Raw genomic sequence first — 27975 nt, forward strand, 5'->3', positions numbered from 1 at the left:
TCTGAGGATAGTGCATTTAATAAATGCTATTAACATTATTGCATTGGTATATATTTTAATTTGTACAATATTATCTCTGATCACATGAGAAATACATGAAAGTGCTTTGAAAATTTTAAAGCATCATATAAATTACAGGTGTCACTGGTAATAATCTCATATGAGTATTTCTCACGTCTTCCATCTCCTTGAAGACCGGGACTGCATCCTATGTCCCACAGCAAATTGCACAATGACAGGAAACAAAAAGCCCTCAGTAAAAGCCATTTCTTATTTGACTGAAGCAACATGGTGTAGCATAAAGAGCATAGATATCAGGAGACTAGGCTGGAAAAATTAGTTTAAGGCAGGAGAGCCAGTCTGCAGTCATAATTTATTCATTCAACAAATATTTGTTGAGCACATTCTATGTGCTAGATATTGAGGAGTCCAGATAATTCCATCCAAAGGGGGCTGTACAAGTTCCCACAAAGCCAAACCTCTGGGCACGTCCCTGACCCAGCCTACTCTAAAAGCACAAAGGTGGCAGCCAACATTGTAAACCACTGGACAAATGGCCCATTGCTTGTGGGGAAGCCCCATCCTGCCTGGCTCTGAGTAGCTCTGACTGAGAGTTGTGGGGGTGGGTGGGAAGTAAAAGTGAGGGAGCGGGCTGCTTCCAACACAAATGACAGGAACTGTTGCCTGTTAATTAATTTTTATTTACACTTAATTAGTCCACAGTTCAATCCCCCCAGTCTATACAATGCTCTTGCCCCTAGATGTCATCTCTCCCTCCCCGATCCTCTATATGGTCAACCCTTGGCCCTCTTTACCCTGCCCTTTTGCTGTCACAGCTGCCTGCTGGGTGAGTGTGTGGGGGAATGGTATGTGTGGTCACCAGAGACACTGAGAGTGGGCTTCAGTGGAATGTGAGTCCTGGCAGAGTCTCAGATCCCCGAGGGGGAGTGAAGATAGCACAAGCCAAGACAGCAAGTGAGGGAGGGAGGCAGCGGCTGAGGTACTGGGGCTGGGGAGAAAAGGGGGAAATCCAGTGTATACAAATCCACGGTCCCTCTGTTGGCTTAAGCAACTGCTCCTGGTGTTTGTGTCGTCCCAGGATTTGCCACAGTTGCCTTGAGATGCTCTGATCTGTCAGGAAGGTGTGGAGGGGTCCAGCCCATGGGCTTTGTGCCTGCTGCCTTTGGGATGGTGCACCTGCCAGGCTCTGCCTCTGTCAGAAGCTCTGGGTGAGGTCAAAGCTGCAACAGCTTTCCTGGCCTGTGAGAGTACTCTCCAGCTGTCTCTGAACAAGTTAGATCCCTCTCAGTAGCTGCCCTACTAGTGAAGAGGACGTCTCCATTGTCAGGGCAACCCACCAGATTCCAAATTTGCATGTCTCCTTCTCACACGGGGAGCAGGCAAAGAGTTGAGGGGCAGCAAGAGGAAGAAGGGAGAGCCGGAGGGGAGAAAGAACCCTGCAGGGGGCTCTCCACCAGGGTTTCTCGAAGGGCCAGGTCAGGTGCAGCACAGCCCTAGAAAGATGTTCTTCTTACACGGCCTCCTTCTCTCTCTGGGAGCATCTGCTGAGCTTCATCTCCGTCAGCTGGATATACCGAATCACATTGGTGTCTGTGAGGAGAGAAACACACCTTAGGGGACACCTGGTGAGACTATTGGGTCTGCACAAAATCAGGCCATGCCTTTGTCTGCAGATCATGTACAGGTGGGACCCACTCAGCCACAGTCCGTGGTGGCAGAGAGGGCAACCAGGATGTCGGCCCTTTCCTCTATGGCTTCCCCCTAGCAAATGTGGACAGGTCACCATTACCCAGGGTACAGACAGAAAGGAGAAGGGTGGAGGGGGAGTCTCTCCTCATGTCTATGCAGCACTCTAGCCCAGTGGTCCCAAGTCAGCACGGTTAGTTGAGACTCTGCTGGGAGATTAACCTCAGGCAAATTACCAACTTCTCTGAGCCTCATGTCTGCCAGAAACAACCTTCATTTTTGAATGCTTACCTTGTTCCATGTTTTTTACCTTCATCTCATCTAACCCTCATTACAGTCCTGCAAGGTATGTATCATCATCCTCACTGTGACAAAAGGGAAAACTGGGCTCTGAAGACATTAAGTAAGATGGCCACAGAGACATGTGGTAAGTGGCATGTCTGTCTCCAAAGTCTGCCACTCCTGGGGGTCATAATAACTTCCTCTTAAAACTGTTATGAGGACCAAAATAGGTAAGTCTAAAAGTGCTCAATCCAATGAGCAGTAAATGTTAGTTGAATGTATTTTTTTAGTTGAAGAATTTAAAATGACTTTGCTTCATTGTCTTACTTTTGTCCTCATTAGTAGGGTCAGGCAGCTGCCTCACCAAAAACTGGGGATTTCCCCGCAATTCCAGTCCTTAAATTAGTGAGCAGGGCATGACAGGGAACAACTGCTTAGCTCTGCACACACCAGAGCAGAAGAGTCACAGGGCTGCCTGAGATGTTTACTTCCAGAAGTAGAAATGAATGCCATGTAATATTCAAAGACTGCCAGGCACAACATCCAAAACAGTGCTGGCATATGGTAGGTGTTCAAGAAAATTCTGTTGAATGGATCCAGTTCTTAGTATTCAAGTTCCTTACAGGATAGTGAGGGAACACAATTAATCTACACAAAACAGATCAACAACACCTGAAAATATTGGTCTGCTTAAAAAAATACAGATGTATCTATTTGGATATTTGCAAATTGATCCTGAAGCTCTCAGGCTCCTCAGAAGAACTGCATTTTAAAAAATTGGCCGTATGAACAAAGGCAACATCATGTCATTGTTGAAATGTTACCATGTCAGAGAGGTCTAACTAGCACCCCCTGGTCTAAACTAGCACCCTCTTTTCTCTTGATGATTTTACTCTGCTTTATTTTGTTCAGAGCACTTACCACTACTAAACACTACATTATCTATCATGCATTTGTTTACTGTCCATCTTCCTCCATTAAAACTTCCACCTGACTTCTGGCTGGGGAAGTCAGAGCATGCTTCCTGGAAGATGCTGGGCTCAGCACCAAAATTATTCGTATTCTGTCTTGCCACCCACACTGTGAGCTCTTCACAAGAAGGGACCATGTCTTCTCATCTACATCCCTGGTGCCCAGCACAAATCTTGACACAAAGTAAGAATTCAATATGTATTTATTGCATAAGGGAGGAGAGCTGGATTCTGGGTTGGAGAAGATGAAGAATTGCGTATTCTATTTGATGGAAAAGGTGCCCAGGCTCTCTGGAACCCAGACCCCAGGCAAAGACATAAACGTGTGTTCTCTTCATTCCAGGTCCTGCCACACATTTGACCCCTGCTTTGCCACTCCTGTCCCCACCTGGCCCTGCCAGCATTGAGAGCTCTCTTCCTCATTCCAACGCCTGGGGAGCGGCCGCAGGGGGCTGAGGGAAGAAAGTGGCAGGGGCTGCCTTACCTGTTGGTTGTCGGGTCCTTGCTTCTTTCAGGTAATACAGCGCTTTGTCATAGTCCCCAAGGTGGTAGAAGGCCACACCTGACCGGTAAAGGGCCTTGAAGTTCTCTCCTTCCTTCTTCAGGACTTTGAGGCAATACTCCTTGACTCGTTCATAATTTACCAGCTCAGCCTGGAGCAGGCAGGCTGTGGAGGGAGAGAGAAATGCCATCAACACAACAGCAGCAGGCTCTGGGTGTCTCTGGTTCTTTGCTCCATCCAGAGAAGGTTTAGCAGTGTTGGGGCTTCACACTGGGATTAAAGCCGTGGAATTTGTCCTAAAATAATCCTGTGTTCTGGGACCCGCTTTAATTACCAATAAGCTGTGTGACCTTGAATAGGTTACTCAACCTTGTGTTATGGATTATGTCCCTTCAAAAAGCTTTGTTGGAGTCCCAACACCCAGGAACTCGGAATGTGACCTTCTTTGGGAATAGGGATTTATAAATGTAATCAAGTTAAAATTAGGTCAGTGAGTGGGTCTAATCCAACATGGCTGGCGTACTTATAAAAAGTGCACTATGGATTGAATGTGTCCCCACAAAATTCATCCGTTGAAAACTAGTCCCCATGTGATGGTATTTGGAGGTGGGGTCTCTGGGAGGAGAGCAGTCAGGAGGGTGGAGCCCTTCTGACTGGGGTGAGTGCTTTTATTAAAAAGATGCCAGAGATCTCCCTTGCCCCTTCCGCTTTGAGAGGACACAGCGAGAAGACAGCTGCCTGCGGACCAGGAAGCAGGCTTTCACCAGACGCCGAGTCTGCTGACACCATGCTCTTGGGCTTCCCAGCCTCCACAACTGAGAGAGATAAGTGGTTGTTGTTTGAGCCAGCTAGTTTGTGTTGTTTTTGTTACAGCAGCCATGATGGACTAAGACAAAGGGTAAGTTTGGACACAGAGACATACACACAGAGAGAAAAGACAATGTGAAGTGACACAGGGAGCAGACAGCCATCTACAGACAATGAACACCTGAGGCCACAAGGAGGTAGGAGAGAAGCTCGGAGAGGAAGCCACCCTGCTAACGCCTAGATCTTGGACTCCTAGCTTCCAGAACTTGAGACAATAGACTTCTCTTGCTTATGCCATCAGTTTGTGAGACGTTTGTTGTGGTGGCCCCAGGAATAAGCTACAAGAAGCAGTAACAGTATTAACCACAGCTAATACTCGTTGAGTGCTTACCTTGTGCTTGATGCATGTCTTTGTATTTACTTGTATTACCTGACATAATGCTCAAAATACTATGATTGGTCCTATTATTTACTCCCATTGGACAGATGAGGAGGCTGAGGCCCAGAGAGGTGGTAATTTCCCAAGGTTACACAACATGAAAGAGGCAAGGTTGAGATTTAAATTAAAACTATCTTGGTCCAGAGCCCAAGTTTGTATTGCATTGTTCAATGACCATAAAGTATATAACCCAGGGTTTGGCACATAATGGCTACCAAAGTGTCATTGAATATTAATTATAATTCTTTTCAGCCCTGCACCCCTGCAGTGACAATTGCCTCTGGCTTTTTTTCAAGTTCTCTTTCACACACACTTGTCTCTGCAGGTCCTGGGAACCGGACCTTCTGCCGGACTAGTGACCAGCCTCATACAGGGCACACTCTGGACACAAGAGGCCTGGGTGTCCCAGGCAAGAGGAAGCCAAGGCTGCCAGGTGCCTATAGGTGGGGCCCCTTCCTATTCCCTGGTCTGCTATCTGGAGTAAACTGTCTCTCCTTGGAGCTTTCGCCAGTGATCAGCCACAGGCCCAGGCCCAGGTGAAGAAGCTCACATGAGCCGGGAGAGCGATGACTCCTGGAATCTTGTGCCCCGGTTGCCTCACGTGCCCCACATGAATCCCAGACCTGCGAGCTACCTCCTCCTCCAGTCAGTCACTCAGATATTTAGTAGGCTCTGACTAAGAGCAAAGAGTGTGTTAGACATGTCAGAGGGGTCACCAAAAAGAGAGAGAGAAAGAGAAAAGAAAGGCACCTGTCTGCTTCTTCCAAACAAATAAATCCAGGGACCTAGGAGGCAAACTGCTGCCTTCCCGCCTGGCTGGGAGCACCGGGGCAGGAGGCTGAGCACTGCTCCTTTGTGCTCAGGTTTCTCCCACACTGGAAGAACCACCCTGGGGACAGAGGCGCGTCACTGATTTTAATCTTCCAGCTGTTGTAATCCCTCAAATAACATAATTGTTATTAAGGATCAGAATTACTGATTAAGAGACCAGACCTTTCGCTGAACATTTTGGACAAAAAAGAGCGGCAGGTGAACCAAGTCGAAGGTGGAAGAACCAGGAAGTGGAAGTGAAGCAGCCCAGATGTAAAAAGTGACCCATTAGGTTTCATCGGCCACAGAGCAGAAAGCCAAGCAAGTCGACAGAAGCAACAGGCTGCTAACTCTGGGCATGGACAGCCGTTGTCGCAGAGAACCAGTTTTCTGGCACACCATGGGTCCATCCACGGAGCTGGCGCCACCAGCTGCCCTCCCCACTCCTCCCTTAGCTGTGGGGTCTCAGGCCCCTCTTCTCCCCACCTCACCCCCATGATGTTGGGGTCTGCCTGGTGCCTACACAGCTCTGCAGACAAGGGGTTCTGTGAAAAGGTCCCTGTGTGGGAACCTCATGGGCTGTTACCCATGTGGGACTCGTTCCAGCATCTGCTCCCAGAGCTAAAGGACTTCCTTCCATATGCCCCGTCTGATGGTCTGATGTCCTTTCTGCCCAGGCTCTTCCTGTCCAGCCCTCCATCTTCAGACAGACACTTCTGTTTCCTGACCTGAGCAGTCTAGGAAATGGAAATATCAAAAATTGGGTGGGGGAGGAAGCAAAGAGTCCTGGAAATGGTAAAGATTCCTCCTCCCCACAGGGCAAAAGAAAGATAGCAATCAATTTCTGGAACTCATTCTGTGAAAATCTTTCAGATTCCCCTGCAGATCTAGGTGAGAACTGTGATACCTGGCTGTGGACCAGGGTTGAGAGCTGGTGGGAGGTGGGGTCAGGCAGGTTACAGGGTGTGGAACCCCTGATGGCACCAGAGGCTGAGTCCAGGAAGACAGAGAAATCAGCAATTAGCTCGGGTCCAAATGGGCTGCTGCCCTGAAAGCCTGAGTGAGAGGTAGAATCCTGATAAGAAACCAGGGTGTCCGGCCAGAGCTCTTAAGGGGGCCCAAGGTGAAGGGGGCAAGAAACAGTCTGGAAAGCTGCCCTCAGCCTACCTACAGGTGGTTTTTAAGAACCTCCCTACTTTGGGTACGGAGCTATTTGGGGTTCACTTAACAAGCCCACGTGATAGTTTGCAGGCACACTTTAGAACTGAGGAAGGTCAGGAGAGGATGACCAGCAGTCTGCAGGTGCTCCATCCCTATGCCCACTCTGCAGAGCTGGGGGCTTCAGTGGACACTTAGAATAGGTTACACTGTCCCACTGCCCATTTTTCCTTCAGTTACTCCCTTACCCTACATCAGAGGGGGTACTCAGTACCTTATATGTACATTTAATCTTCACAGCAGCTCTGTGAAACAGGTTCTATTTTTATGCTGCGTTTACAGATGATGAAACCTAGTTCCAGAGAAATTAAGTAATCTGCTGAAGGTCGTTCAACTAGGTGGTGGTAGAATGATGACACCCACCCACTTTTGTCAGGCTCCCAAGGCTGTGCTCTTGATCATGGGTATCTGTGGGTCTGCACCTGAAGCCCTTGGCAACCCCAGGGCCCCTGCTAGATGTGTAAAGCACCTTGCTCTGCGTTCCAGGGTCAAGGAGGCAACTCCTAACTGCACCGAGCACCGTATACAGGGTCCTGGGATGAACCAGACACTCTATGCCATCCTAAAGCTCATGGGCTGGTGGGGAAGGCAGATTGGGGGTATACTGAGGGGGGAAGGGCGTCAACCAATATAAAATATCATGGGAGGAAGTGATATTTAAACTGAGGTCCAAAGACTGAGTTTTCTCAACCTCAGCACTACAAACATCTCAGGTTGGATAATTTTTGGCCATGGGGGTTGTCCTGTGCATGTGGGATGTTAAGCAACATCTCTGGCTTCTACTCATTGGATGCCAGTTATGACAACCTAAAGAAGTGTCTCTAGATATTGCCAAATGTCCCATGGCAGGGTAAAATCACTTCTCTTTGAGAACCAATGACCTAGCTGGAAAGGAGAAAAAGTTTTCTAGGCAGAGTTGAAAGAAGAGGAGGCAAAGGGGAGAGAATGGCTTATTTGAGGAGCTTCAAGAAGCTGTGCCTGGCTGGAGCAGAGACTGAAAGGAGGGAGGCTGGAAGAAAGATGAAACCAAGACTCCCAGGCCCTTCTGGTCTCTGTTGAGGATCTGGGACTTTATTCTTAGGGCAAGAGTGAATTTGGATGATGAAATATGATAGCGACTAGGTTGACGCAAGTGGAGGCAGAAGAGCAGGAGAAAGGGATCAATTTAAGTGGCCCCTAACAGATAGACTTGACCAGCATCTGAAATACCTTCCCTCTGCTGTTACATTCACGTGGTTGGATCCCCTCATCCAGCAGGTCTCAGATTGTCTTTCAAATTCGGTGGATGATTCAGGAGTGTCTTCCACGTTGTTGTGTCCTATTCTTTATTTAAATGAAGGTTTATAATATGACAATCTCTGTGATCAGCTCTAGGGCAGGGATCAATATATATATATACATATATATTTTTTTTTTTATTAAGGTATGATTGATATACACTTTCATGAAGGTTTCACATGAAAAAACAATGTGGTTACTACAGTTACCCATATTATCAAGTCCCACCCGTACCCCAGTGCAGTCACTGTCCATCAGTGCAGCAAGATGCCACAGATCAGGGATCAATATTTTTAAAGAGTACTGGTCTGTGAATTGGAAGGGCTGAATTCTAGTCCCACCTTTGCCACTAGCCAATGATATGAAATTCACTTTCTCTTTCTGAGCCTTGGTTTCCTATCTGTAACACATGTGGCCTGCACTTCACTGAATAATCTCTACCATCTGTTTTAATCTACCAGCTTGTGAATACAAACATCCACCACTTGATAGAAGGATGAAATTGTTTCACTGGTTCCTCTCCAAAAGGAATTCTGTTCTCTTTTATTTGTGGTGAGGCACCTTACAGTCATAACTGGTAGGGCAATGATCAGAAGGGCTTCTGTAAGGCAATTCTGCTACCTACCTAGAGATTGGATTATGTTCTGATGTGGCAGGGCCCTGGGGCAGGATCTTCCCCGAAGGGGGCAAGGGCTTGCCAGTCAGTCTCAGCAGAGGAGGCTGTGGATCTGGCAAGGCAGGTCTCAGGCTGGATGGAGAAGGAGCTTGCTCCTGTCTGTGGTCTTGACCCTAAGTACATCTTTGGATTCAAAGATGCATTCTTTTGGGGGCAGAATGGGTACAGGGTGGAGAGACACATTCACAGTGGGCCTGGCCTCCCAAACAACCTCATCTAGAATCTCATCTAGAAGCATCTAGAAAGAAATGTCCACCTTCTGGTCTCTGAGCCCACTGACAAGTTGAATAAATGATGCAGCCTGGCGTCAGCCAAGCTGAGGAGAATTAAGACAAGTGTCTATTCCTGCTTGGGAAGAAGTGCTAGAAGAGAAACAGCCTTCCCTGGACCTAACACGGTGACAGTAGTGATGACCAGTGCAACTTACAAGAGAACGGTAGACTTGGGGGATGAGAATTGGGCTGTACATCTACAACCATCCTTCCCACATGGAGATTCCTCTTCCACTGCCAACCTTGGTTAGGGTGTGTTTTTATGAAAAGAGCTGCCAGGCTTTTTTAGCTCCACAATTGGGTCTGTGGTAGGAAAAAGAGACTCAGCAACTTAAGAACCCCATTGCACTCAGGCACTGAGTGAAATCATATGTTTGGAAATTAGATGTTTGATGTTCCCCAAAGCAACCACACGGAGACCTCAGGCTAGAATGTGTCACATTTTCTCCTGGCTTGTGCACCTGTTTTGTTTTTGTTTTTCTTGGTGCACGCAGGGCAGAGTGACTGCCTGGGCAGAATGCCACTCACTGGCATGAGATGAAGGGAAACTGGTTGAAAGGGGAAAGAACAAGTTCATGTAGCCATTGGTTTTCTTCTTACAGTTGATTCAATATAGTTCGCCCTTATCTGCTGAACAGAAGGGAAGCATGGGCTGGATGAGGGGAAGGAAAGCCCCATCTGGGGCCATGAGTGAGGAGCAGCAAACCATTCTATGAGGCTGCCTTACTGCTATGGGTTAAATTGTGTCCCCCCAAAAAGATGTGTTGGAGTCCTAATCCTCAGGACTTCAGAATTTGATCCCCTTTGGAGAGAGGGTCTTTACAGAGGTAATCAAGTCAAAATGAGGTCATTAGATAGTCCCTAATTCAATATGGCTGGCGTTCTTATAAAGAGGAGAAATTTGGACACAGGGACAGACGCACACAGAGGAAAGGTCAGGTAAAGAGACACAGAGAAGATGGCCATTACAAGCCAGGGAACACCTGAGGCTACAGATGCTAGGGGAGATTCATGGGACCCGCACAGTCCTCGGAAGGAAACAACCTTGGCTTTGGACTCCAAGCCTCCAGAGCTGAGAGACAATAAATTTCTGTTATTCTAAGCCACCTAGTTTGTGGTACTTTATTTCAGCAACCTTAGGAAACTCATACATTTGGCTGGTCATTCCTGTGGCAGTGGGCCCAGGAAATGTCTATAATCACATTACTGAGGGAAATTTCCCCAAAGTTAACAAAATTATTTGGTAGGTTTTCAAATTTATTTCAAGGGGCAATGGCATAGTAATAAAGTAGAAGGAGTTCAGATCTGGACAGGTGACATTCAAAATATTTAACAACTGGTATAGGTCATAACCACACTGAATAGGCACTTAGTACTGGGCCAGTTCTGGGGTGTTCTGGCTGAACATCAGTGCTGGGTCTGGAGATGATCCTGGGCCAGAATCCAAGCTCTGCCACCTACCAGCCCAGGCCCTTGGGCATGTTACTTAATCTCCACTGGTCTCGTTCTTCTCCTGTGTTAAATGGAGAAAATAATACTTATTTTGTAGGAACTCTTGTGATGATAAAATGAGATAATTAATGTGTGTTATATGCCTCACACAGTGTCGGGCACAAAAACCAATTCTCATAAGTGCTAGTTCTTCAGGAAGCCATTTGTCAAATACGGTTTCCCTGGCAACATGTACATTCATCAGATAAATTTTCCATTTTGAGTCCCACTCACATACACAGCTTACTTTAAAGCAAATTTTGAAGATTAGGTCAGATATATTTTGGAGGGTGATTTAGATGGTATTTCTGACAGAGCAATGGGAATGTAGTATGTACAGTGAAATGACGGTCCATACCCAGGACTGCAATGACCCACCCAATTTCATCTCTCCACGGAAGTGCTGATTTTCCCTCCTGTATACACAAATGCTTGCATTCAGAGTTCTGAAAACAACTCTGGTTTTGGATTTCTCATTTTGGTTTCATGGTCTAGGCAGTATATAAGCACACTTGTCCCAAATGTTTCCCAAAACTATGTTTGATGCATGGTTTCACTTAGCAGTTTTCCTTTCAGAGGTATGTTTTCCCTATTGGGGATGGGTGAGTATATGCAGAGAATATAACAAATGTAGCTTGGCAAGCAGAAAAAGGGACTTGAGGAAAAGAATGGGGTGGGGTTCTGGGCCCGTTTTCTTCTCACTTACAGATTAGAGCCTCTGAGTCAACAGTTGGTTCTCCTCCCACCCCTCTGCACCCCCACACTGCAAGCATGAGTACTGCCTGCAGCCTGTTCACAGCCCCTTCCCTCAAGAGGAATGGATGAATGGATTCCATAGTTGGTATCTGGCTGACAGCTTTATGGATGGGGTGGGGATGGACCCAAAATCGCTGGACTCATCTGAAGTCTAGTAATTCACGAGTGGTAGGAGCTCTAAAAGCCAGCTGTAGCAGGAAAATCAATAGGCCTGGTTCCTGACTTCAGGACACAAGTGGGCCTGAGGGAAGAGGGAAGTATTTTTAGTGGAGGAGTTGCTGGCCAGTTTCAGTGCTTCTGAGCTAGTTGACTCATGACAATGTCCCCAGCACTGGCATTTGCTTAGTGTCCTTCAGTTAAATAAAACCCCTCACCCCTCTCAGGGTCTTCATTTTGAAGTGGGTAAAAATGAAATTATTATGGTTACTATTTATCTTTTCCTTGAAGGCTTGTTGGTAGGATGAAAAAAGTCCGACATCTGATGAGAACCCTAGACAAGTGTTTACCATTAAATCACTCATGGAAACTTCTTTAACGTAGGGATTCTCAGACCCCATGCCCAGTACTGCAGACTCCGGAGGGCTAGAGCAGAGCCCAGTAACCCACATTTTAGTAAGTCCCCAGCAGGTGGGCCTCCTCACCTCTGGAGCTGGTACTTCCCATTGGATCTATTCGAGCACTTTGGATATATGTTCCTTAGGAACCTCCCAGCTGGTTAGACCAGGAGAGCACAGGACAACTATGGAGAACTCCAGAATTACCCACAAGGGCAAATGGGTCCCAGATGGCCAAGTCCTAGAGCTGGGAAATCTGCGTATGTGGGCAAACAACTGTTCTCAGACAGACGGTCAACTTGTGACATTTTGGGTTTTTCTCTTCTTAGTGATTAGTTTTCTCTCTGGACTACAGGAGCCCAGGCCAGGGGAATGGGGAGACATGGCAGAAGGCTGAGATGCTTCATCATGAGCTCAGGAGAACCCAGCCCCACCCCAGCAGGAAGTGTCCTCCCAGAAAGTGTAATTAGGTAAATGTAATAAGCATGAGCAGGCCAGGCAATGTTCTAAGCGTTAACTCATTTAATCTTGACAACAGCCTCAAGGTAGGTTCTAGTATTTTGCCCATTTTCCAGTTGGGGAAACTGAGGACCAAGGAAGTTCAGCCACCTGCCCAACTAAGGTCACAAAGCTAATAAGCATTGGGGCCAGTATTTGAACCTATACTATCTGGCCCTGTACTCATAAACATTACCCACACAGTCCTCCTGGATGCTTAACTGCTTATAACGAATCATGAATGAATGAATTTAACTCATTTTCTTCATTAGACAGACTTGAGGCAGGAATTCTGCTTCTTGTGAGGCATAAGTGTGAGACTCTGATGTTGTCAGACTGTGCTCACTTTATATGTATACTTCTCATCCCGGGTGACTCTCCAGGACCTTCTACCCTACTTGTTGCTCAGCATTCAAGGAGAAAAACAAGGGCAGAGTTTCCACCAAGGCTTTTTTGTTTTCTAAGTTCTAAAACCACCAGCATCTCCAATTCCATTGAGAGTTTACTGTCATCCTAATAGGGCTGACATGACATGTCTCTGGTTTCTTCTTGAAACAACCCCTGCCTTAGCTGGTGCTTGTAAAACTAACCCCTACAACACTATTTTTTTATTGAGATAATTGTAGATTCACATGTGGTTGTAAGAAATAACACAGAGGATTCCCTGTACCCTTTACCCAGTTTTCCCCCAGTGGTAACATCTTGACAAACTATAGTATAATATATTGACTATAATATTGACACTGATACCATTCACAGATCCTACTGAAGTACTCTGGGCTTTAGTTTTTTTATACATGTTCTTTATCAAGATCTAATTTCCTTCTACTTCTAACTCGCTGAGAAATTGTTATTTTTCTAATATCTGTGAATTATAGCATGCTCCTCTCTAATGCTAATGTTTTCACAGAACGTTGGGTAGGTTTTTTTTAATGAAGTCAGATCTACAGGTACGATCATTAGGCGGACCCTTTAATTTTCCAAAGAAAATTATTTTTCACAGCCACATCCTCAGACCATGCCCATCATCACCATCATCACAGTATGAAACATGTTTTCTTTGCAATTCTGACAAGCATCGATAGGGCATCTTTAAATCTCCACACAACAAAACCACATCATAGTGGTTTGCACATATTGTATGCCCAGTAAGAAGCAAAACCTAACATTTGTGTAGTGTTTTACAACTAACTTGACCTTCACAGTGACTCTGGGAAATAGGCATTATTTTTCTAGCTTCCAGAAGCTGTGGCTTGAGGAAGTGAAGCGACTTGCTAAGGCCACTTGACTTACAGGGAGAATCGTGGCCTATGCCTGAAGTTTCATAAGGCAAATGGAGAGCAATCAAAAGACAACAGTATCTTCAAGGAGTTTATATCCTTCCTTTTCACCCTTTCTTGGCTGGTACTTAGCTATCAAAGTGGCAGGTGAAAGAGCTAAGGTGAAAACCCAGTCTAAACACCGTCTAACCTTAAGGCTTTGTTGACAGCCCTTTAAGGGATCTGGGAATCTGCTCAGGGGAATTGCAGCGTCAAAGCCTGAGGTCAGCCTTGCCTTTTGGTGTGTCACATGCCACTGTTCACGAGGGAAGGCATAGACCTGGGCGCCATAACAGCAGAGTTACAAGTTACCCATCCATGGGCCCCAGCTCTCACTCTCGACCTCATGCGGTACCCACAGGGAGGGGTCGTTGGAAGAAGGCAGGGCAGGAATATCGTCTGTTGGAATCTTCATTAACACCCCTTTCATGGGTTGGAAGTGGGACTTTGGAGGAGCCAGCTGGGCCATGTGAAATGTGATGATGAGCATATACCCAGAAATATTCAGACGAAACCCACTGCCTGATACTATCTTTACTTTGTTGGCTCTGGCCAAGGGCATGTCATGCCCGGTGGCAGGAATTCTGAGCCATGATGGGTCACCTCTCCCAACATCCTTCCATGACACCAGTGCAAACACCACAAAACCAGACATGTTTGGGGATGAGTCAGTTACCAGGCACATGTGTAGCACAAAGAGCAGTTCTGTGGCCTCTCTGTGGCAGCATTGTGTTGGAAATAACTTAATATACATCAGTAGGCAATTGGTTCAATAAATAATGGGACACTGGTACAATGGGACATGATACATACATTAAATCATGTTGTAGAAAATAATGACACTGAAAAATGTCCCCTTGGAAAATATTGGTGGAAAAAGTGAAGGTTGTAAAAGTTTGTGTAGTATGACCTGAAACTTATGAAAAATAAGTGTGTGTGTGTGTGTGTGTCCGTGTGTATCAGGCTCAAAAATTTGTAATAGCAGGCATCAGAGTTCCTCTTAGGAAAGAAATTGTCTTTTTTAAAGAATACCTTTATTAACTGTTCAATGGGGAAAATAAGCCTTGAGGTCAGTTGGAGGCAAAGGAAGTAGATGAAGAGGCCAAACTGCTCTGTGTCTGAAATGACAGGCATCTGAGAGTGGGAGAACGTAGTGGGAAGGGCTGAGAAAAGGAGTCTGAGAAGCGTGATCAGCTGGACCTTGCCAAGAAAAGGTAAGTGGCCAATGAGATATTCCTAGTGGTTTGTTTGTTGGCCAAATGAGTTGTAGAGAAAAGAGTTCTGAATATTCAATTTTTGAGATGTAAGCTTCTTCTGTATCCCATAACGTTTAGTAAAATCTGGTGTGACTGTATAGCTAGATGTGTTGGCAGTGTAGGATGTGAAGGGAAGAAGCAATAGGGGGGAAGAAGGACTGTCCCTTGGTTGACACCCAGTAGAGTGAGCAGCATCCTGGCGGGCAGAGGGAAGAAAGGAGACCAGGGTTTCCCAGCAGTGGCCCCAGCATGTACAAGACAAACTCCTTCTTCCCTAAATAGACTGGAGAAAGGTAGACCTCGAAGTGGGCTGGCTGATGTTTGCTCTACGTATCCACATATGTACTCACAGAAGAGAGACTGGAAGGAAATAAACCCAGATAGGAAATAGCTGGCAACTTGGGTTAGTAGACGACAAGTGAGTTTTCATTTCTTCTTTGAATTTACTTTATTTTCAATATCTTCTGCAATTATGCTGTTTTACTTTCATAATTAGAAAGCTATGAAAAAAATCACCTCTGTCCACTTTTTCTTCAGAGAGAATAGGGGTGGAACCTGTAAGGAGAGGTGAGGAGAAAGGCTTCTAAAGGGTTTCCTGAGCAAAAAAGCATGGCCTGTTCCGGGTGCACTGCCATGGGGAGACGTAGGGTATTGAGAGGCCACTGGGCATTACAGCAGAGGCAGTCCCCAAGGGGGAGATTAAAAGGAGGGCCAAGGGACACGTTTGTACTCTTAGGATGCCCAGTCAAGCCAGGCGCTCTCCTCGACTGACACCAGGAAGGAAGCTTAGTAAGCTGGTGGCAGCCTGGCACAAGAGGGCTGCCAGCCGTGCGCCTCTCCTTGGACATGTCCCTCCCACAGAGGCCTGGCCTTCCTCCATTTCCCCTTCCCACCACTAAGCCTTCTTGCTTGTTAAGCTCCCCAGCGGGGAACCAACTGATCACAGCATGTATCTTCTCTTCGTGGCAAATCCTGATTCTCTGCTCTCAGACTCTGAACTGGTCTGACTTGTGAGAGAGCCTGAGGTTCTTTTGCCGCTAGTTCAGCTCAAAGGAAGGGTCAGAGAATTCTAGGGCAGAGTATGGGAAGTGGCAGAGAACAGACACTGTCTGAGGCTTATTTGCTTGCACCACATCTGCCGAGAACCCAGCAGTTTCTGAGTGTTCCTGGACTGACTTGTATCCTGAGAAGCTGGAAGGGCGCACAGACCCCATGGCCTAAGGACCCCTGGTTCTGCTGGGGCTCAGGTGCTCTTCACAGGAAGTCAGGAGGGTTACTTGTTCACTCAGCTTCCTGGATCCAGGAACACACCATGTAGGAAGCACCCACATCAAAGGCTGTTGGATCACAGCTTGCTCACCTCCCCTGCCCTGCAGCTACTTGGGGGGAAGAAACTTCCCCGACCCTTCTTTGGTCTTCTTGTTTGCCCCCTCACTTCCCATATTCTCCTCTGGCCCCCTTTACTGAATGCTTTCTTCCTCCCCTCTTACATACTTTCCTGCTTTAGTACCTCCTGGAATAGGGGTTAGATTTATACAGAACCATCATTTACTAAGCACCTGTTATGTGCCAGGAACTGTACTAGGCTTATGGGCATGTTTTTAATTTCTATCACCATCACAATCCTGTGTGGTACATTCTTACTCTCATGCTGTAATGGAAAGAGAAGTTCCTACTGTTTTGGACCTGTCCAAGGTTAATGGAAGAGTCAAATGGGAAGGCAGGATTCAAACTCAGGTCCTATTATGCTAAGTACAGTTGTTTTTCATTAGGCCACATTGCCCTGCAGGTTTTCTGGGGTCTAGGTCTGCTGCATGTTCTTCCGTGTTCTCTTTCCTTGCCCCCATCCTCAATAGCATACACAGGGATACAGCCCTTCTCCCTATATAGGTATCAGTAAAGAGTCTGCATAAGTTCCCAATGACCCAGTGCCCTCTACAACCTGGGCGTGCAGGTCCATTCAATAAAAGCTCAGTTCTGACTCAGTGTGAGCTGTAGGCACAGAATCACATCCTAAAATGTTGTATCTGGCCCACACTCCTCGGGGATCTCCAGCCTTAGGCCAAGGGTGGCAACTCTCTGAGACTTTAATTTAGTCAACTGTTTCCTGAAAGTCTGTTTCTTAAAAGTGTTTTTTTTTTCTTCTTGCCAACAGGACTTTCTGGCCTCATATTGCCCATATTGCCACATTGCTAATGGTTAATTACCTCCTGCTTAGAATTGAAGTCTGAATTTTGGAATAATCTAGGAATTTAGAGCAGTAATAGGTAATATTTAATGGCATCAATTTACATTCCAGGGCCCAGATAACATTTTATATAGGTTTCTAACCTCTGGTTAGAAGAGAACCTCTGTCTTCCTCTATCATCCTGGGAGGCTGTGAGATCCCTTATTTTGGTTTGCCCTGAAGTTTACAAAGGTTGCCTTGGAAATTTTAGTTGAGATCTTTTAATGGTTATATGTCAGCACACACCATAAACTAGAATAAAAGAGAGGCTGTTACCTGTTTTCTTCCTAAATCTAGCTGCTCTCAGAGAGAGAAGCCAAAGCGGGAGGAATGGGTAGAGGGCCTTCAAAATCCTAGACAGTTCTACACTTCTAAAAGAAGTCTTGGAGGGCATCTGACCAAACCCCACTGTTTACGCATAGGGAAACTGAGGCTCCCAAGTGACAGAGCAAGTTGGCAGCAGAGTGTGGATTAGAGCCCTGGTTCTCCCTGTCCCAATGCCATGTTTTGAGGAGGCTAAGAGGATTTATATTTGGGTCATGAAGAGCCATGGCAAGTATGCAATAAAGGTTCAATGAATGAGTTTCTTCTGATGCTCGGGCTGCTGTGTCTGAGCTGACAATGGTCAGAATTTCCCAGGATTTCCCGTATCATCCTTTCCTCCCAGCAGAGGCACATCATTAATGATCATGACCAGCTAATATCACAAGCTCCGACTCTACTCATCCATGCCTCACCAGCAGATTCAAAGTGTCACTAATGTGCCACTGAGTACAGAGGGGAATCTCTGATGAGGGGATACCATGTGGCCAGGATCTGGCCCTGTGTGTGTGGACTGGGGTGATGGGCATTGCAGAAAGGGTGAGGGGTCCTTTTATGGAATATTAAGAGAAAGTTTGGGGCTTGGGATAATTATGTTTGACAAATTTGACAAGGATAGACAAGGCATAGATTATATCCATAAAAATTATGTTTATAAGGTAGGTTTTCTTCAGGAAAAGAAAAAGAAAAAACTACCCACAATTTCTCTACACAGATAATCCTGTCATCATTTTTCTTATAAAACAAAAGCAATATTGCATATAGCTAGAAAAGTCAAACACTACAGAAAGATTTAAGATAAAATGTTAAAAAAGACATGGTGGTCTTTTTTAAGGTGGTCCTTAAATAACCGTAACACTAAGTGAAAGAAGCCAATGTGAAAAGGCTTCATACTGTATGATTCCAACTTGATGACATTCTGGAAAAGGTGAAACTGTGGAGACAGTAAAGATCAGTGCTTGCCAAGGGGTGGGGGCGGGGAGCAAGAGATGAATAGGCAGAGCACAGAGGATTTCCAGAGCAGTGAAGACACCGTGTGATACCATAATAGCGGCTATTTGTTATTCTGTATTCGTCAAAACCAATAGAATGTACAACCTGAGAGTGAACCCCAAGGATAACTACGGACTTTGGGTGATTATGATGTATTAGATGTAGGTTCATCAACTGTAACAAATACCCCACTCTGGTGAAGGATGTTGATAATGGGGGAGGCTGTGCATGTGTGGGGCATGAAATATATGGGAAATCTCTGTACCTTCCCCTCAGTTTTACTGTGAACCTTAAAATGATCTAAAAGCAATAGCCTTAATAATTCCAAAAATGTGGAAGTCTCTCTCTCTACAATTCCTCTGCCCAGTCCCTTTTTCATGGGAAATTAACAGCTTCAATTGTATCATTTCAGATAATGTTCTTGAATGAAAATACTGTATCAGCTATATGTTTATGCTACTTTATATCTTTTTTTTTTTAAACAAGGGAATCAAATAAATTATGTATTCTGTCTGTTGATGTAATAACAGAAACTGGAGGCTGGTCAGCACACACAGAACTACCCCCATTCTGTGTAATGGCCACACAATGCCAAAAGAATGGCATGGAGAATTTTTCTTTTAGGAGCTGGAAAGCACCTTAGAGATCTTAGAATCCAGCCCTACTTTTTATAAACAAGAAAACCACAGCCCAAGATGTGAAACCCCTGGACCCAGGGCACCAGCACATGGGAGAACCTGCAGTTCAAGTTCTTGCTCACCAAATTACGCTTCTGCTGTATTCTTCAAAGCGGGCTGTCTGAAGACAATGGGGGATATCTTAGCCTTCCGGGGAATATACTCCTTGCCTTCTCTTCATCAGATGCATTCTTTTTTTTTTTGAGAACTATTTTATTGTGCATGTTTGAGATAGTATGGGAGAGTCAATAGATATTTAATACAAAAACCAGGCACCAAGAGAGTTGTCCTAGTAGATACTAAGTATCCCTTTTAACCTCAAATTGTTAAAATTAGCTGAGAGTTTCCTTTTTTGGGTAGGTCCTACTTCTTATGTCTTTTTTTTCTCCTACATATCCCTGTCCACTTGAGATAATTACCCTTCTAATACTTCGTTGTTTATAAAGTACACTCACAGACATATCTTCGTGCTCCTTGTCCTCACCCTGTGAGTCAGGCTGGCGTGGTCAAACCCACTTAGTAAGTGAGGAAACTCCAGGTCAGAGACCTTGTAACCAGATTTTCACACGTGCAGTGAATGTGCCGCCAGCTGTCATGTGAATGTACCTCAGTAGTAGTGTTCCACTAGACATGGGGCTAGCTGAGCAGTTCAGTGCTGGGTTTAGGGTTTTTGTTTTTGTTTTTGTTTCTTGGGAGAGGTTTTAACCCACAGAGTGAGAACCTAGTATCAGCCAGTCATAAAAACACAAATGAAAAAAATAAATGTTACTTTTCAGGATGTTCGGAGAGCAAATATTCCATACCATGTCCAACCTTATTTGGCACTTAGACCGAAACATATTTTAAAATGATGGTATCATCACTCTCATGAAATTAAAACTGACTGGGTCTGGAGTAATGCATTTGGACAACTCCCAATGTTATTCTTCTAGAGGGTCATTTCCCCTCATTGTAGCCACAAAGTGGTTCCTGCAACAGTAATGGCCCAAATGAACTCCTGCTCTTAATATTTCCACATAAATTTCCCAAGACCTCTCAACTGGGGAATTCACATACTCTGGAGCAAGGGGGATAGAAAAGAGGAAGTATAGGTGGGGCTTCTGCAGCCTCCAGGCACATTAGAAATTATGACTCACCAGCTCCTCACCCCTCTCTGTCCATACAAATCCAGGTCACCTTACCTAGGGAAACTATGACCTGGTTACAGAATGCAGGACGCTTTCCTCTTACCTACTCAGGATGGACATAGAATGGGAGTCCTAACCACACAAGGCACAAACAGTAAAAGGATATTCAACCTACAGAGGACTAGACTGGAGGATGGGCAAGCGAGTTGCCCTAAGAATGCCAAGGCTTGTCCTTGTTGCAGTGATGAAATATATCCTCTGTTGCTTTCAAAAGGTAGAGAGAATAGGGATCAATAGAAATTTCAAGGAGGCACATTTTAGTGCTTAAGGAAGAAGCTCCTGAAGATGGGGGCTGTAGGGTGAATGGCTGGGACTGAAAGCTTCGGAATTACAGATCTGGCAGGTGAGAAATCCCAGTTTGCCACGTACTACCACATCACTGTGGGCAAGTGACTTAACTGTTTCAAACTCAAGTTTTCGCTCTCAAAAATTTGTAGATAGATGAAATGAAATTATATATATATATGTAAGTTCATTACAGGCAGGGACCTTGTCCTTCACCTTTACTCTTGTATACCCAACCCCCAAGCCTAGGGTGTAGCACACATTAGGTACTCAATTAATATTAATGAAATGTTTGAATTTACTGGATCCTTAAAATAAGACATATGCTGGGATTAGAGTTTTCTTTCATTTCAAACACGTTCATGGAACTTCTACTGGGTGCCAAGAACTGGGCTCATTACAGTATTCTTTACTGCCATTCTTGTTACTATTATTATGTTAGTTGTTCTTGTGTGGTGGTGGTTGTTAAATGGGTCACTTCTGATTGAGGTGAGAATCCCTGTCATTGGAGTGCCTAGCTAAGTTCAGTCTGGATAACAAGTTGCTAATGTTGACGAGGAAATTCATGCACCTGTGTGAAGGTTTGGGGTCATATCCAAATCTGAAATCATAATTCTGATTTTACATAACTCTTGAGCTAGCCAGTTAGCATCACTTCTCACTTTTGTTCTTTACACACAGAAACCCCATGAAGGCCCATGAGCTTTTTGTCTCATGAGCTTCTATTAAACCTTGCCTGTAATTTAAGTGGTCTTTTAAAGTTCTTTGGCAGAAAGAGAAGGGAAGATACACTTCAACCTGGGATTCTTCTAGTTTAAGTCAACCCTCTTGGCACTACACATTGTTTCCTTTTCAAAACACTTGGGAACTGTAGGTTTTGGGTGCTCCCAGACATGGCAACATTTCATTGCTGATATGAAAAATGTGTGTATGTATTTCGATAATGAGCTTTATTCTGTTAATGAATGATTTCAAGGCCATATGAATACACCACCCTCTCCTATCTTCGGCTTTTGTCTGGTATTACTGTCTGTGCTGCCTGCCGCTGTGTAGTTGGGCCTGGACCAATCATCTCAGTGAAAATGGAAAACTCAGTTCCAACAAGGCCATCTGACCTCCCAAAGCCAAATACCTGGGAATTAGGGAATTGCTGGTTGGTTGGTTGAGATATTTGGTTTTCATCCTAGCTGTTCGGAGTGAGCATAGCCTGCTGGAAGAACAGGATGTCCCATCTGGAGGTCACTCACAACATGCAAAGCTCTGGAAGCAGCGTTTGGTTGCTCTGCATCTTGGCCTTCCTGTCCACACTGCAGCTGAGTCCCGTTGCTTGGGAATATACCCTCCCATGTATTTTGACTGATGGACTCTGACTTCAAGATGTTCTAAAGAGCTTCTGACTAAGAGCCACCCAACTCATTTCCCTCACAGGTAAACTAAGAAGTTTCAGAATCCACTTTAGAAACTCAGACCAAAGTCTACATTCAGAATATTCTTTCCTTGAAAGCATACTACAACTTTCAATTTCATATCCTTTCTTGGAAGATGATCTTAGAAGACACATTTATAGGCTTAAGATCTATGGGCCAAGGTGCTGCCCAGGAAACAGCCTCATGTCCACAATGGCTTGGTCAAGCAAGCTTTTCCGTCCAGAGGGCAGGATCTTGGCTGGGCATCTTAGCGTGAAGCCCCTCTTCTTTCCCCTCCTTTGACCAATTCTTACTCCCCAAACTCATCTTCTGGCTACCAGGTTACCACTTGTCTCTGGCTCCTGACCTTCTTTTTAACCACTGAGTGTATGCATTTGTAATTCATCCATTTTTATGCCTGGTTCTCTGATTCCACACCAATTTCTAGTGGGTATCCTTTGTCTTAGAATCTTCCTTAGAGTCTATATCTAGTTCTGTCCACCTTAGATGTATCTTCCCAATCATCTTCTGGTGTTCCACTGAGGGCCAGCTTCAAAGGTGGGCAACTTACACAGTCACAGAGGACCCATGCTCAGAAGGGCCTGTATTGGGTTTATCACTGTTGTCTTCCTGAAATTCTTAACAATTTTATCTTCAAAGTTGTAAGTGGGACAATGGAGCATGTACATGAACAATGGAGAAAGGCACAACCATTCTTTGCAGACCCCTTTGCAGAAGGCATTCATGATGCCCCATGAGCACAGAATTCCAGTGCATCTACAATACATGAGAGTTCAGCAAGACCCAACTCGAGTATAAGGTAAGAAAGTTTGATCTATAACTAAGTAAGCAGACATGCTGACTGCCCCAAGAGGCCATGCTTTCCATTCAACCCAGAAATTGCTTCAAATGCAGAAAGAAATCAGTAGTGTTCTAAGAAATACAAATGACTGAAAGCCCCATCAGATCCTTTCTTACTTGTGTTACTTCCCTTAATAGACAACGACTTATGCTGAAAATAATGACAGAGAAGGAAAGAGTAGGGTAAGAGTCAGGAAAAGTTCCTTTTCCTTTCCTTACTAATCAGAAAGCCAAGCTTGGTAGAAAATGCACATATAAAGTATGCATATAATGAAGTGAAATAAGAACAGTTGAGTTCATTTTGTCAGCATTTTCATGGTTCTAGTAAGAATAAACTACATATGCACATATAAGCTACAAAACGTGAATGTGTAATTTATATGATTTTGCATACAACTGTTATTTTCCATTTAAAACTGGCATTGCACTAAATACAAAGATGAATGAACAGTAAAATTCATGCCAATAATTAAAAATTTTAACTTTCTTTTAATGACATTAAATAGCAAATAACAGCACCATGTCAAGGAGAGAGACCATAAAAGAGAGGAAAAAACTCTCTTTGAGTCTCATGACACTTCTCCCTTGCTTTTTGAACCAGGAGCCCCACATACTCCTTCTGCACTGGGCACCACAAATCATGTGGCTGACCCTGGCCCTATGGCTTCAAGACCCATACACAAGAACTGGTACAAGCTGGTTTCTGCCCCAGGCCTCTTCCCAGGGTGACTTCTCTAGGCCTTGTCATGTCCTTGTCCTGGGGCTTCAATTAGGATCAATGGATATTATCTGCCCCTTTGGTTAGGAAAAAAAAAAAAAACCTCCTCAAATGGATGGGAAAATAGAGGTAAAATTACATGGTAGGAGCTTTTCCAAATTCAGAGTATGCCAGGGATAGGGCCATAGGATGACTCTCATCTAGCCTTCAGGTACAATACCATGGCCTGTCAGCACCCCTCTCTACTGCTGGCATTTGAGTCTCAGAACATCATTTGAAAATACCAACAAAGTCATTATGTGGTGCAGTCTTTTGATCACACCCCAGCTGGGGCCGCCAGAGCCCCACAGGAACAGATGTAGAGTAAAAGGCTCTGCCCTTCAAGAGGTTCTGAACAGAACATTCCAAGGCCCCAGGGGAGTCCTGTGTCTTTTCAAGGTCAACAGGAGTTGATCTACAGGTCAATACATGCTTCCTTTGCAGCCTTTGAAAGGATTAGATTCCTACATCATCCCAAACAGGTCTTTTCTAATCATTATATCAAAGTCATTAGAAATTCTGAAGGTACAGGATGCTTCCCATCTCTTCCTTGCATTTCTTAGAGAATAAGCCATGCAATTACTTAGAGAATAAGACAAGTATGGGGGTCTGGTACCACTAGCAAAATCCCTCCTAATCAGAAGGAGCTCCCAGCTAGAAGAGAACATAACCACGGGCATTTTGGAAACTGCCTGCACACTCTTCACGTGATCCCCTCCAGTTACCCAAATGAATTTTTAGACTAACATCTCATAGCACATTCAAGCTGCCCCCTTGCAGAGTGGGGGCTGCAGCCTTCCATACAGAGTACAAGGGTTCAGAGTCTAGGTTTCTTCCTGAAGCCTCACAACAGCCTTTTGTTTGCTGCTGAGATGCCTTAGCAACACAGCCTAATCCTCTAGGTACTTCTGGGCTGTCCAAGTTCCTCCTAAACCCCAAACCTTTCCCTCTAGGCACAGCTGAGTAGAAAGACAGATCACTGAGAAAATGAGCATCCTCAGACTAATGAGCTCCTGCAGCCCACGGGTCAGCTGCCTTTTTGCCAGAATGAACTTGGAGTTGCTGGCTCCTTCCTTTTAGCAGGCACAAGGGGGAAAGAATATCTTATGGGCCATGCTTCACTGTCTTGGCTCTAACAACAACAGTGAGCATCTTTTCCTTCCCTTTCCATCAAATGACAATTATAAACACACATTTAAAGATTTTATGTGGCCATTTTAAATAATCTTCACAAAAATATTTGAATGAAATGTAAAAATGCTTCTGACATAATGGTAAGTGGGAATAAAAGGATACAGGAGATCCTTAGTTTTGTAAATAGTTTACATTTATATACAGAAAAAAATATAGGAAGGAAATATATCACAATGGGTTTCTTTAGGTGGTGGGATTAAAGGTAATTTTGTATTTTCTTCTTTAAACATTCTGATATTTTCTAAAAGAAAATACAGTTTACAAATATGTATTACTTTTGTAAACCAACATGAAAGGACACTTCACTACTAGCTAAGATTTCTGAGATGGTAGTAACCGATTTTATGCATTGTCCCAAAGGAAATCAACATCAGGCTTATATTTCTTCTCTAGGTCAATTCTATGTGGATCCCTTCTCCCAGATGAATTTTCTATACAGGATACAGATTTTGGCTTTGACAAGATTGCTCAGTTTGTAATTACTCTCTCTTTTTTTATGTGAAACTCGACAATATTTGGAAATAGCCCTAGCACAGTCTTGAGTCAAGGTACCATATTTCTTTCTCCGTTACCAGGACTGAGAGCTCCCAAGAGAATTTTCCAAGTGCAGGGCCCTGGAGATCACCTGAGACTGAACTCAAGAGATACAGAGGCCTAGAGGACACGGACTTTGTGCATCAAGGTGTGATGATAATGTGGATTTTGGAGTTGATCAGGCTCTGGAACCTCAGGGTTTCTCTGCAACACTGATGGTCATATTTCTCTTACCAAACTGTTTTAAAGATTAAAAAAGATAATGTATGAAGAGTGCCTAGCTCAGTGCACACAGTGGATTATTAATAAGGGGTGAGCACTGGAGAAGGCAGCAGAGGGAGAAAGTCTGCTGCTACTCTCCATCCTCTCCCCAGTGAAGTTTTCCAAAGTGTGTGGGGTGTGGAGGCGCTGTCTGGATCTTAGCCCCGCCCTGACTGGGCTGGCCTGACCAAGGGCACATCTTTGGTTTCACCATGGAAATGTAACCACTTCTGGCGTAGAAGACAGGCAGTGGTAGCCACAGGCCAGCAGCCAAAAGCATGGGGTGAGGGGCAACCCTAGGAAGCCCAGGGACAATACTAAATGCAAGACTCCATTATTTCTCCGAAATCACTGCATTAGTGATGCGCTTCCTCCACCCATGGCCACTCTGCCTTTTAACTATTCATCATGTAGTAGCAAGTATGCCAGAGCCTTACAGGAAACACAGGGAATCAGGCTGTACCTGGTGATGGATTGAAATCCATCTACTACTTTAACTGCTGCCCTTATTACTAGTACTGCTTCCAGTTCCTCCTTTTTTTTTTCACAGCAGCTGCTGTTACTATTAATCCTTTAAGTTTGTATACTGCTATTTATAAAGTGCCTGGGTTTTACCTGACTTAAGATGATACTGGACATGGCGTGATGGGAAGGCAGAGGCAGGCTGGCACTAGGGATCTCAAAGGGACCAGAGCAGAACTATCCATATTTTTCTTCATTCCCAATTGCCTGGGCCCCAGACACACCCACCATCACCAGACACAAGCAGTCACTCTCCTATCACTGTTCCGCTCCAACTGTCCATAGCTAATTTAGGCAACTTCAAGGGTAAGGACTAGGAATAATGATCTTTTATTTGGTCAGAGGAACAGAACCATGTCGAAATCACACCAAATGGGGTGACAGAGGAGACAATGCTTTTCAAATAAAGACCATTGGCTCTGCCAACATCTCCCACCTTATCACAGGAAAGCCCTGGAAAAAAACAGACTTTTGCTTTTTAGGTGACTTTAAAATTTCCTGTGCCGAAGTTAAATTTTTTTAATGCCTGACTTTGACCTAAATCCCCAAAGTGAACTCTGGAATATGTATCTCACCGGCTCATCCCAACCGAAGGGCCCCCTTCCTCCTCTTGCCTAGCAGCCCGCCGTCCTCAGGAGCAGGGCTCCCGGCGCAGAGCGAGAATGTCGCACAGCTCAAGCCCAGCCAGGCACTGGCTTCCCTTTGGGACCGCTCTTTTCACTTGGCAACCGGGGGCCCCAAGCCGAGCTCGGGGGGAAGAAAGGGGCATTCTGGAATCCATTTTACCGAAGATGCTGAAGGCATCGTGGCAAACTGCCCTTTGCTAAGAAAGCCGAAGGAACTTGAGGAAGGACCTACCCAGAGCGATGCGTGCGGTCAGTTACGAGGAAGGTGAAGGCGAGCCCTGGCGCCCAGGATGCCTGAGCAGGGCAGCCACCGGTCAGGCGGTGGGTGCGGGCGGTCCACCTTGGGGGCTACTTCCCGCATTTGGACCCAGGTCCACTGGTGAGCAGTAGCAACAGTGGCCGCCACCGGGCCACCTGGATCCCTGCTGCCTGTCGTTATTTTTAGTTGAGATTTACGATGATGCGGGGGAAGGGAAGAGGGATGACAACGAGTTTTGGAAGGGAGAATCCTGAAAGTCACACTTTTTCCAAAGCGCCCCCCTCCCAGCTCTCCCTCCCAGGGCAGCACGGTGCCAGCGGGGCAGCGCATCGCGGGCGGGCCGCAGAGGTCGGCTCGGACCCGGGGCGCCGGCCCGGGCCCGCGGACCCGCGCGGGCGCGAGGCCGGGAGGGCGGGGGAGGAGGGGCCGGGCGCGCGGCGCCGCGCAGCTCACCTGCCAGGCTGTTGTAGCAGTCGATCTCGATGGCTTCCACCGTCTGGGTCTGCTCCTCCGTGAGGCGGCCGGGGTTGGGGGGCCCGGCCGCGAAGGCCGAGCGCGAGTCCCGCTCCTGTTCCCTGGGGGCCGGCAGCAGCCCCTTCAGCTCCAGCAACGCCCGGTGGTATTTGCCGATGGCTTCGCGGAATTTCTTGTCCTTGTAGCACTGCGCCCCTTGGCTCTTGAACTCGTGCGCGCGCCGAATGAACTCGGCTGGCTCGGCCGCCGCCCCAGCCGGGCCCTGCGCCGGGGCCCCTCCGCCGCCGCCCGGGACGCACAGTGGCGGCCGCGGCGCCTCGCCGGCCGCGGGCGGGCTCGGGTTCCCTTTGGCCCCGGCCGCCGAGCCCTTTCTCTCCATTCGGCCGCCGCCCGGCGCCCCGCGCGCGCCGCGATCCGCCCGCCGCCGCCGCTGCCGCCGCCGCCGCGCCCTCCGGGTTTAAAAGCGGCGGGCGCCTGCCCCGCGCCTGGCGAGCGTGGCCGCGGCCGTGACTCCCCGCGGCTGTCTACCGCCCCGCACTGCCATTCTCCTCGGCG

General features: G+C 46.0%; 1 protein-coding gene across 1 annotated transcript; it reads right to left on the bottom strand.

Annotated features, from left to right (window-relative positions):
• On the bottom strand, window positions 1-27974 carry TTC9 (tetratricopeptide repeat domain 9). The gene is made up of 3 exons (XM_017681105.3): window positions 27400-27974; window positions 3445-3627; window positions 1-1611 (listed from the first exon to the last, which is right to left on the bottom strand). Exons 1-3 carry the CDS (start codon window positions 27797-27799, stop codon window positions 1532-1534), a joined length of 663 nt encoding a protein of 220 aa, XP_017536594.3. The 5' UTR covers window positions 27800-27974; the 3' UTR covers window positions 1-1531.
• Window position 27975: the final 1 nt, after the last annotated feature.

The sequence above is a fragment of the Manis javanica genome, chromosome 8, assembly GCF_040802235.1.
Source record: "Manis javanica isolate MJ-LG chromosome 8, MJ_LKY, whole genome shotgun sequence".
Taxonomy (NCBI): Eukaryota; Metazoa; Chordata; class Mammalia; order Pholidota; family Manidae; genus Manis; species Manis javanica.